Source organism: Lonchura striata, chromosome 3, assembly GCF_046129695.1.
Source record: "Lonchura striata isolate bLonStr1 chromosome 3, bLonStr1.mat, whole genome shotgun sequence".
NCBI lineage: Eukaryota > Metazoa > Chordata > Aves > Passeriformes > Estrildidae > Lonchura > Lonchura striata.
Window position 1 is genome coordinate 17,650,501 of NC_134605.1, and position 12,591 is coordinate 17,663,091.

General features: G+C 41.4%; 1 protein-coding gene across 1 annotated transcript in view; it reads right to left on the reverse strand.

Annotated features, from left to right (window-relative positions):
* LIN9 (lin-9 DREAM MuvB core complex component) overlaps positions 1 to 12,543 on the reverse strand; it is a 38,107-nt gene extending 25,564 nt beyond the window's left edge. Inside the window, exons 1-3 of the mRNA XM_021536991.2 lie at positions 12,465 to 12,543; positions 2,915 to 2,947; positions 1,792 to 1,886 (exon numbers count right to left, since the gene is read on the reverse strand). Of these exons, the coding sequence (XP_021392666.1) occupies positions 1,792 to 1,886; positions 2,915 to 2,947; positions 12,465 to 12,543 (207 nt within the window). The remainder of the gene's footprint in view (positions 1 to 1,791; positions 1,887 to 2,914; positions 2,948 to 12,464) is intronic.
* Positions 12,544 to 12,591: the final 48 nt, after the last annotated feature.

Sequence of the window (12,591 nt, forward strand, 5' to 3'; positions counted from 1 at the left end):
AAGACTCTTGCTTTCACTGAGGACAAAAGAGCAACGTGTGACTGGCTGTTAGCACTGAGGGGAAGCAGCTTTTTCTTTTCCTTCCATGAAGATTCTGTGACCCAGCAGAAGAGCCAGAGACAAAATAAATCAACAGAGTTAGATAAAACTTCATTAACAAGCATTTGCACTTTAGAAAGATATTTTATACATTTGTGACATGTTAACTGCTTGAAAAGAGATATTTTCCATTGAATTAATCAGTGCTAGCTAAAAATTTGTCTGTCCCATGCCATCTGAACATGGGGCTTTGCCAGGAAATATGCCTCTCTTACTGTAAATTATATATATATTATTAAAATAACTAAACAAATGTATTTAAGTAACGGAAGTGCCCTGTATGTGATAGACACCTAAGCACATGCAGCACACTGAAGAAAACATTAATTCCTGGTAGATATTACAAACCAGGAAAGACACACTGGACAGAGGAACTATATATTGACAAGGTAACCAAATCATCATGATCTAGACCAAGCAAACTGTTTTACAACCCTCAACAGAAACTGCCAAACTATGCTCCAAAGAACTATCTAAAATGAGAAGAGTTTCATCACTCTGGACTGTCTGTGCCTCACACCAGAGCAAAATAACAAGTGTTGCAAAGAGGTACAAGCCACAGTGGCTAAATAGAGCAAGCATTTTTGGAAAGATTTTTCAACCAACAGCAAAACATGTCTTCAAAACTTTCAGCATTCAGTAAACTCAAACTATCCATGACATCTTAGCAACATGAGTCATTGTCAACATGTCAGACTAGGCTCTGGTCTTTTCCCTAGCTTTCAACAAAACATTAAGCTATATTCAAAGTTTGACTCCATGGTTTTACCACCCACAGCCACCATACCTAAAGACTAACAAGATTTTTATACAGATATTACAGCCTGTCCCTTTAGGTCTTTAGCACATGTGATCTTCTAAGTTACCAGTAAGGCTTGTTTCTGTGAGATGATGGGCATTCCTGGGAAGCAGCTGAAAACTGTGACATGAACTAAGGGTCTTCACAAAGTTCTGGTCTCTCTCTGGAAATGCATTTTGTAGACCTTATGTTCTCTAGCATAAGCACATAGCAACATGTGTCTATATAAGCATCTGTATGAATCCTACCAAAATAAATACCAGGGAGAAGATCACAGGATAAGAAACAGTTAAGCAAAAACAAACCACAAGACTAAAATGGTCAACCCAAACACAAGACAGCCCATTGGAAACTGCAGCTCATTTCTTATCCCTGCCTCAAGGTTGTTCTTTAATGTAAGGCCTCCTATGAAAGTTCTCAGAATACACAAATTTCACTGACAGTCCTTTACTTTTAATTAAAATCTGCCCATCAGAAGGCACAACGATGGAAGTGCATGATGATATCTTCCTTTCCTTTACGCTTCAGTTCTCAGCCATAATTAGAAGTGAGATGTTTCATGAAATACAAAAATAGTTGATCAGAACTGGTGATTCCTAAGCTCAAGGTGGTAGATACAGTACAAATACTTTACATAGCAATTGCTTTTCAGAAAAAAAAGAGAGAAAATTATTTTGATCTATATTGAATGAGGTCAGCAATTTAATGAGTTTGATTATTCATTTATAAAATATGTTTTCATCTCTTATGCAAACTGTGCAAAGTGCTTGTGAAGGATATAGTTTCACCTTTGGACATTACAAAACTATAAATCTCAGCCTTTTTTTGCGATCCTTACATTTGACTCACTGTATGGTATTTTACTAATCCTGAAGCTTTATACTGCTTCTTACCATTTCCACTGCAGAACCAGCATTCTTGCTTTTCCAAATGTGTGTTTTCTGCAGAGAATTATATTTTTCATTCCACGAACTGGATAAACTTCCCTCTGTTGTGAAGAAAGCACATCATTTATATATATATATATATATATATATATATCTGTATGTGTATGCTTTAACATAACTACTGTCCAAAACCAAGTATAACATCATCAACTACTACAATCTTTACTTGCAACATCTTTGAATTCAGTGATAAACAGATTTTAGATTTCAGTATTTTTATTAAATAACTCTTAACATTAATTTAAAAAAAACGGAAGGAGATTTTCACTACAAGAAGGAACATAAACAAGTATTTTTTATTTATGACAACGTTTAGGTTTCTTGAAACTTCCTTTAGTGGAATCAGTTACTTCCACTGTCAGGTTGACATAAATCAACAGTTGAACTGTGGCTGTAACTGAAACCTGGAAAAGAAGAGCTCTACAAGACATAGAAACATTCTAGCTCCATAAAGTTATTAAGTGGGTGTACACCAACAAGTAAATAAAATTTTATTGCAACAAATCTGCATTAATTACAACATATTCAACAGATCATGCCTTCTTCTTTGTGTAACAAAACCGTTGTAATACATAAAGTTATTGAGCAAATTAGTAGTATTCAAAATTTGCATGAATGTTCATGAAGACAATTTTAAAGAAAAAAATATAAGCAGCAGGTTTTTGATTTAGCCCACAACTTGCTGACAGAGAACACCATAAAATTGTGAAACACCTTCCTAATATAAATTTTGTCACATGTACAGGTCTCACTAAGAATCCTTCCTGTATCTCACCCTCAAGAGATGAAAGATTACCCCAATCTTCTCATCAAATTTGATGCCTAGGCAGTACTTTTTAAGAAAAAACACATTTCAGGAATTTCACCCAGAAGAGCAGTGTCTAAATACACCACAATATATACAGTTTCAAATGACAAGGATTATTATTCTATAGAACTACAAATGCTTACAATAAACCCCACTGTATTTCAACAAAAAAGTCTGTGGTTTTCTTGAACTTTCAGAAGACAGAAACTAAATGCACCTGAAAGTCGGACTGGGTAGAAGTAAATAACATTAATTTCTTACCTTTCAAGCTCACAAGTGCTTTGGCTGAAGAACCTGTAATATAGCAAAAAGTCCACATAAATCACAAGCTATTTCAAACCCTACAACCTATGCAGAGTCTACTTATTCTTAATTAATTCTCAGGCAGAAAGCAGAATTTAGTATTAAAATCTTTCACAGCTGAATGGGCAAACCCAGCACACCTTCCATGGCACTAAGTATAGAATTATACATTTATTACCAAAAAATCCTGAAAGCATATTCACATTTTAGTTTTTTCCTTTAGTTTCATGCCTACAAAACAACTTTAGATGTTAAACACTTGGGTTTAACATAGCAAATTCTCAACAGGCTTTATGTTCAAACTAAATTCTCCCATTTGGCTTGTTTGATGCAGTTAGCAAATGTATTTTACAACTGACAAGAAAACTAAAGAACATTTTTTAAAATTATTTCTACCAGTTCAAAATTCTTCAGTGCCAAAGATTTCCAGGAAAGGAGTGGTTTATGCTCAAAAGGAAGCAGATGGATAGCTAATTGCTCCCTGGTGGTACCTCTTTGTTCAGAAAGGCAGCAGACTCAGATCTCAAATGCAGTCAGGATTGTTACTTTGCTCAAACTGTTCAAACACCAGAAAATTTCACTGCTCTCCTTTCACTGCATCTGTAGAACCTCTGCAATGCTCCTGGGCCAGGAAAAACAAAACTGGACTTGACTACAGTGGGCCTTCAGGCTTGGAAATGTTCAGATGTCTAAGAACGAGCTTTTTGAAACAATTGCATTGGCACAGGGGAGGATATTTCTGTGTGACAATGCCTCCTCAGATCCATGCTTTTCTCTCAAATCAATTTTATCTTTCCATTTATGTTCCCGTGTGACAACCACTTCTCCCTGTCACTTTCTCTGCTCTCACCTTCATCTTCTCTTTGAAACTGCTGCTCCAAGAACTTTCTGACTCCAGAAATGCCTTGCAGCTGCCATTTATCTAGCTCCTTACCTCACTAACCTCACAGTGCCAGAGATACTTGCCTCTAAGAGAATACATTCCAGGGAGTATCACAGAGAATACAGGTGCAGCAACAGCAAAAGACCCCTAATTCCTTATGTTTTCATCACAGTATTTTGTTTGCTGCCATCTTATTATGCCATCTGTTAAAAAACAAAATTTCAATGCAAAAAAGAAAGGAAAAGGAAATAAAGTTTCTATTTCTTTTTCCCAAAAAGCTTATAAACAGAGTTTAAGACATGAAGCATAACTAACTTGGACTTACTGAGGGTTTAGAGAGCTTTCACCCCAGCATCTCCCAAGCTGTTCAAATCTACAATAGCAACCACATCTGGGATTACAAGTCAGAACCACGGTGACACACCTGGGCTGTATTGTAACAACTCCTGCACATTTCTTTTCTGATGTATCACCTTTGTTTGGTTGGAGCCCTATCAGTGACTGGCACAGGAACACGATGATGACCTGAGTCACAGGGAGTTCAGCTTTTGAAACTAAGCTGTATGTTCAAAGTATCACGATTTTTTTTTACATTTTATGCTAAAAATACCAGACACTGTGCTTGCACAAATACATGGGTAGTCTGCTATCAACCACAAATGAACAGCTCTGAAAAGTAACATTAAGAACAGTGAAGAACTACTGTGTCCCTAATTTACATAAGGGATGGTGAGAAATGTGTGCAGAGGTAAGTACACACAGTTTAGGAACATGTCACTGGGGATGGGGACACAGGAGCAGGGTCATCAGGATTGTCAAATGGAGGAGATGCTGCCTTTGCAGAACAGTCACTCTTCTGAGAGATCTCAGGCACTTCATCTGAACACATAAGCTTTTTCCTCTTTCTTGCTATCTTGTTGATATGAATCAAGTTCAATCAATCCAGTCCAGAGTGAGTATGAGCACTATTAACAATGGAACAGAAACACTCAGCAAGAGGCAGCAAAAGCTTTGTTTGGGGCAGTGTCAGTCTTACAACTGAAGCACCTGAGATGCTTTGCTGGCCCATCATCACCTGTGGGGGTGACCATGGGCCAGCAGAAGGTTACTGTGCTACTTCCTAGCTTTACAAGATTAGCATTCCAAAACAGCATTAGCTGCCAAGGAGTTTTCCACATGGGATAATCTTCTATAAATGCATGTTAGAAGAGGGCTGCTCATTTGTTTTCACTTGACCTGTAATTAATGTATCCAGGGCATCTTTATTTAGGAATACAAGTGTCCAATTCAAATATTCCTAATCTATGGAAATTCAAAAGTTAAATGAAACTATTTTACTGTAAAAAAGTACAGAAAATTAACATCAACACTTCTGTAGCTCAAAGCTTTAGAATACATGTACGATACTAAAGTGACAATGGAGATGTCCGTAAGCTTCATTTTACCTCAAAGGTAAACAATATGATACAACATGGCTTTTCTTGTCAAGTTCTTCTATATTGATTTTAGGGCTACCTGCAACAACAGCAAACTCCAAGGAATATGGTACATGTCCCCATGTTTTCCTTTTAGTTGGGCAGTAATGTCAATACCACCAGGGCCACAAAACCAGAAACTAGGATGATGATCAAAGCAATATTGTGTTACAATAAAAATCAACCAACATTTAATACAGATAAAAGCATTTCAAGAACTATAAAAACTGCAAAGTGATGCAGGATAGATGAAATTTATTAAAACTATACAAAACTTTACTTACAATAATTATTAGATTTATAATATACTACCCTCCCACTAAATGCCAGTAACCTTGTATACTCCTGTTCTGAATAACAAATATATAATTACAGGCAGTCTTTTTAACATGCATTTTAATTATAAACAGATATTAAAGTAGAATACACATACATTTGAATGTAAATATCTATTGTGACAATGACACAGACTTCACTTCCAGAAACACTTAAAAAACAAATGGGTGGAAACCAAGAAATAAGGCCTGTGATTCATACAGGTTATTACAACTAAAATCTGCTTCCAGCTCCTTCAGGTTCAGAGGATCTCAAAGGTGACTTTCTTAATACTGAGAGTAAAAAACCCCTTAACCTAGGGAGAAAGCACAGGCAGATCAGCACAGCAGTAGCACTGGCACATTGCTCCAGTGGAAACTGTAAATTACCTTAGCTTTGTCTTACTATCCTACTGAGTAGTGCTCTTCATATGCTGTTAGTAAATTAATTACCTGAACACAGTGTTCATACTTGACTAAGTCTGTAAAATTAGGAAAAGATTCAGCAGAGATCTAGGAGATAAATTTCATTATCTAAAGACATGTCTTATTGTGAGAAAATTAAGACACTCCAATCTTGTTCTTCCCAAAGAAGGTCAGGATCTGCACTGATCACAAGTATCCACAAAGGAAGATAATTCAGATGGGTAAATAGCTCTGCAGTGATTTTTTCTTTTATATGGAAAGCCATAACCTGACCTATTTTGTGAAAGATTACGTTGGATAATTCAGATTAGCAATGAATGCAAAGTTTAACAATTTTTAGGTAACTATACCAAGAAAAGACATGTTGAGCACCCTGTAACTCCAAACCTTAAACCAATACATTTTTAAACAGAGAACTGTAGCTAAAGAGGAAGCTTAAAACTGATGCACAGAAATTCCAAATACAAGTATATCCAGCATGTTTAATGAAGAATCTAAGATTACTATAATGGCATTTCCTGACTCTGAAAAAAAACCCCAATGATTCTGTAAAATATGTGCACCACAGATGTGCAATAAAAATAACTGTGTTCCAGATTATGAGGTATAAAATAGTATCCTAACAGGAAGCTCATCAGTAGCTAAGAGTCAGGAATAACTGTATTTATGTGTTTTGTAACACTTGCAAGAAATGATTTTCAGCCAGTCCAGATAAAACCAAATTGATAAAAAGCCACCACGGTTAAAACCACCCCAGGTCTGCCAAGCCTGGCACGACAAGGGCCCTGATGTTTTCATGTCTGGCTGGCTCAGACATGCACAGACTGCAGCGGCAGCCAGCGTGGTCCCTGTGCATGGACAGCTCCTCCAGTCCTGAACTGCTGCTCCCTCTGGGCACTCGGGCCCCAGGAATCCTCCCCCAGCCCCAGCCTCCTGCTCCCAGATGTAGGAGCACATAGAGCACTGCAATAAAGAGATCTTAAAAAACCTCTTCTATCTGCTCTAGAGGCCATATGAACTCTGTGAAAAGTATTTCTGATGTGAGATAGGGTTTGAGGAGTAGGAGAAGAATGCAAAAGCTTTTACCCTTTTCAAAAATAAAAGACAGGTTTAAGACCAAGCACGTACTGCCTCCCCTCATATGGAAACAAAAGAAGAGGAGTTTGACCACGATTCAATATGGGCAGCTGTGAATGTCCTGAAGAACATCCTCAGTACTAAGATGAAGTAAAGCAGTTTAAATGTAGCTTCTCAACTGCTGATTTGAAAATCTAAATAGGAACACACAAAAGCATATTTGGTCTGTGAAAGTGTTTCCAATTTAATAATAAATTTATAGCAGCTGATAATTTTGAAAATAAATGTTACAAGTAACCACAGGGATGTTCTATAGCTACTAATTTCACTAATATGTGAGCACAAAGGGGCATATCTAAATCAATATAGAAAATTCTAGGACCCAGATCAGCAATTACATGATGCAAAGTTCTTCCTTTCCAGATTGTTACACTATTTTGTCTAAATTTGCACAGGTGAACAGTTATTTTAACACTGGTTGCATGACTACCTCAAAAAGCTATGTAATTAATCTGCATTGCTGGCACTAAAAATGGTGTGACAGAAGAATCTCCTGGAGAAGAAGGGAAAAATATGAGCCTTTATTATAGACTGAGTCATTAATCCTCCAAGAGAGCATTCATCTACACAAGCATGGCATAAGTTGTTTCAGCAGAGGAAGCATCTCAAATAATTGGCCACTGCAAGGAAAGCTTATTCAGAAAAACTCCGAAAGTAAAAAATACACATCAGAGGGAGAGGTCGCTTTGGGGAGTTTTTAAAGCTTCCCCCAAACCTTCGGCTCATTGAAGAGGTAAATAAATAAATAAATAAATAAACACTAGCTTTTCACTTCAAGCACGAGTCAGTATTTTCCTCATGTTATGAGCCTACCAATAAATTGACATATGCATATTTCCAAATCCTACTTTAACTACTGGATGGAAGTAGGTTTTCCAGCCACGTGAACCCTTCTACAGGACTTCTGTAGACAAAACCCACAGTAACCACAATAAGAAAGCCTTCTTTTTGAAATTGCATTCTCACAATGGACAATACATTGATACCATGGTAACATATAATTTTAAAGGTAGGCAGCACAAATAATCCCAAAAACTATTAGTTGTGAGTACTGTATAGCAGCTACAAAGCTAACCTTGAGCCTTCTCCCAAATACTGCAATCTCACTCAGTTCTGCTGATTTTTTTTGTCTCAAACATCCAGGCCACAGAAGTGTTGGACTCACAGCCCCTTGGGGCTGAAAAATGGAAGTGCCAGAGGTGTGTCACAACCTCCTGCAGGTGTCTAGGAAAGCAGCAGAGCAGCGGACCCATGAACCACAGCAAAAGGTCATGCTGGGGGTAAAGTCAACAATTTCTGCTTGAAGTGCTGCCCTTATACTGCAGCCTCCCCCCATGTGATAAAAACCCATGCAGAAAAATCCTTATCCCACTTCCCTTCTGCCTGTCATAAAACACAAGCCCTATGAACAGCACCAACCATGCCTACCAAGACATGGTATTTGGGAAAACACTGACTTCAGAATTTGTAAAAGTTGAACCTTGACCCCCACCATCCCTGGAGTTTGCCTTCTTTCTCCGATTCTCCCGCAGCTGGCTGGAGTTTGCCCACGGGAACGCTGCACTCTGGTGCTTTGCTGCTGGCACAGCCCTGTGCCCCTGATGCCTCCTGTTCAAAAAGGCACCTCCCTCTCCCTTTTACAGAGCAGGTGGCAGCATCCTCCTCCCTCAGACCAGCTTGTGCCAAAGGATGCAGCAAGAGGTGGCTTTGCTTGTGCTGCTCTCGCCAGAGCTCTGCTTCCAGCGGGACCAGGACAATCTTTAGTCACATCTGCACGTGCCGCCTGTTTTAGCCGAGCCTCACCTCAGCAGAAAGTTCATTTCACATCAGAGCCTCCCCTTAGCTTCACTGCACAAGCTTTAGAACCATGCAGCCCACAAATCAGATTGCTATTACCAGTAGCAGGAGACAGGGCAGCATTATGTATGCTCCAATACAATGCACTGATTCCTTCTTCTGAGACATGGAGAAAAAGCCATCTGGTCTGCAGCACCAAGGCTGCCCACCATTTACCTCCACTGCAAAGTTACCAGGAGATAAGAAGAAGGGAAAAAAAGGCATTGACTAAAATTAGTCACTCGTTAGGCACCGACCCAACAGCCTGCAGAAATAATTTTTTTGTCTTCAAAATATAAATCAAATTATTATTCTGCAATTGAGACCTTTAATATCCTGGACTTTTTCAGCTGGAGGATTTGCCACAGATTTGTTCTTTCTTCACCTGCATCCCAAATTACTGCATGGCTCTCCCCCAGCAGCAGAGGAAAGGCCTCAAACTACAAGAAATGCATGTAAACTTAGGCACCATTTCATGCTGTCAGCATGAAGCCTCTCACCGTTTTATATGGACAGAATAGCAGCTTTAGAGAAGAACAGAATAGTAACTTTAGCAGATAAAACAAGTACATATCATGAGAGACAACTGGGTGCATTACATTCATCTCACTCCTGGGTTATGGAACAGTCACTGCCCAGCTGCATTACAGAACCTGCCAGAGGGCAAGAAGGTGCTATTAGAATACTCTGGGACAAACTCCACTTCATCAGACATCCAATCTGAAAGTAAAACTGTGTGGTTCTTACCATACAGCAAAATGTCAGTTTTCTTGTCATCAAGTATGCTGTGTTTACTGGTAATTATTTTTATGTGAAAGCTCAGTAGTGGTCTACTATTTTACTATAAACTATTTTGGAGAAAATTCACAGGGGTGATGCATAAATCTCAAAGGCTCTTAGTAATGAACTATTCAGAATTTTTTTGGAACTTTTTTTTATACCATAGGAATATTCCAAAAACAACTTTGCAATACTTACTGTTATAATCCTTGATATATTATGCTGCAGACTGAGAGCTGCATGAAGTCAGTGCTAAATTAGCCAGGACTAAGTTTACATCTTCATTTTAAGTATAGGACTGGAAATGAAAGAACTATGTGTGGCAGTAACTAGTGTGATTTGAAAACATGCAGATCACCAATACTGGATAGCATAGGAATGGAAGCACAAGGCAACCACTCCTTGAAACTTTCACAATTCCAGCAGTTCAGCAGTGCTACAGAAAACATGAAGCTCCCTGTCTGATGGAAAACACCCCTAGCTTGCACCAAATGTAGGTAAATACAAACCTTAAGGTCAAAGTCAGCACAGCAGAAGTTTACTGCCTTTACAAATAACCACACAGTGTCTGCTTCACCTGCCAAGCAGAGCCTGTAACACTGACACAGCTGGCAAGGGTTGCCAGCATCGCCCAATCCTAAGGGAAACGGAGTCACACACTCTACTATGGTATCTGCTACAGGTGAAGTGACAGATCTGTCAAACCTTCCTGATGCCACTGCAGGCAATATAAAAATGACAGAGAAGAAAAAGTTATTTTTCATCATTACACTGACTTCTTGAAACATATCATGCTTTCTCTGGAAAATGGGCAAGGCAAATGGAGGAACGGTAACTTAAACATTGCCCATTCTAGTGAACAGGGAAAGTTCATTTAATAAGCAATAAACCACAGCTAATTATTAATTACAGTCGTATCAAGTGGCCCATGACTTGTATTAATCAGTCTCTAAATGGAGCACAGCATCCATGACTGAGCTGCGCTAAGTTGAGAATGTCAGCTCTGTCCATAATTTATGATGATCCTCCATAAATCTGTTCAGTTAACACAATGACACCGGCCATGTGGGCACATTAACCAATTTTTTTCCTGACAGTTGTTGGAGCTGTAACAAAGACTCGCATGGAGCAGCCAGAAGCAAGATTTCCACTCTGAGTCACTTCTCTCTGAGAATCTTTGGATGTGGAAGGACTTGGTAGCTTGATGAACTTGTGTGGTGTCACCAGAAGATGTCTGCCCTGTTCTGTGCACACCTATTGAAACTAGTAAATGCCCTAGTTTTAGCTTGGCAGTCCACAGTTTGTAAGAGATGTCATCTAGATGCATTTTATATGGAATAATTTCCTTTTCTGTAACACTCAAGTACTTTGTGCATGAATCCACACATACAGCAACATATATCTGGTTTTTAGCTACACTATGTTTTTATTAAATCCTTGCACTCTTTGAAAACAACATCCACACAAACCCTATGGAGATCACAGAATCAATGAGGTTAAAAAAGACCTCTGAGACCATGGAGTCCAGCTTTTAACCAAACACCATCATGTCAACTATACCACTGCACAAAATGCCACATCCAGTCTTTCCTTAAACACCTCCAGGGACAGTGACTCCACCACCTCCCTGGGCAGCCCATTCCAATGTCCAATCACCCTTTCACTGAAGAAATTCCTCCTAATGTTCAATCTAAACTTCCTCTGCTGAAGCTTGAGATTATGCCCTCTCGTTTGTTGCCTGGGACAAGAGGCCAATCCCCATCCAGCTACACTCTCCTTTCAGGAACTGTAGAGTGTGGTAAGGTCACTCCTGAGCCTCCTGTTCTCCAGGCTAAACACCCACAGCTCTCTCAGCTGCTCCTCATCAGACTCATGCTCCAGACCCTTCCCCAGGCTCCACTCCCCTTCTCTGGACTCTCTCCAGCACCTCCGTGTCCTTCTAGCAGTGAGGGGCCCCGAGCTGGACACAGCACTCGAGGTGCAGACATACAGAACTGTAGGCACGAAAACACATGTTTACATTCTGTCTTCCTGTACAGCCAGGTTCCTGCTGCTGACACACAACACAAGGTCTCTGAGCTGTTCCCTGCGCATTCACCAGTGCCCCCTAGACACAGTGTGTGCACGCCCTGACCCCCAGCCCTGCGGAGCTGCTCGCACCGTGCGCGGCACGGGCTACGAATACACGAGCCCTTCCTGCCCCCATGGGCGACAGCCAGGTCCGGAGCGCCGGGCAGCTCACGCTCCCCCGGGACAGGACGCTGCTTCCCCCGCACTGCCCCGACCCCCGCGGGCAGGGCGGGCTGTCACTGCGCCCCGCCCGGCTCCCGCTTCCCGCCCCGCCTGCCCGGCAGGTGCCGCCCGGGCGGGGCGGGGGCCCGGCCCCGGCACCCCCGAGGGCAGCGGGGGTCGCACCCTCGGCACGGAGCTCCCCGCCCGCCGCTCGGGCCGGGACCGCGCCCGGGAGGGGCGGCGGCGGGGGGGGGGGGGCCGGCCCGGCCCGGTTGCCAGGGAGGAGGCTCGGGCTCCGGCCCCGCACAGCGCCCGCGGCGGGAGGGAGGGAGCGAAGAAGGGAGGCGGGCGGGCGGCGGGGCGCGGCGCGGGTGTCCCGCCGGGACGAGGGGGCGGCGGGAGCGGGGGCGCCGGTCCCTACTCACTCTCGTCAGGCAGCTGATCCAGCTCCGCCATCTTGAACGAGCCGCGCCGCTTTTTCAAAGGCTGCCTGGCGCGGGGCATTCTGGGGGAGGAGACGGGGCCGGGCGCGCGGCGGGCGCGCGCGCGGGG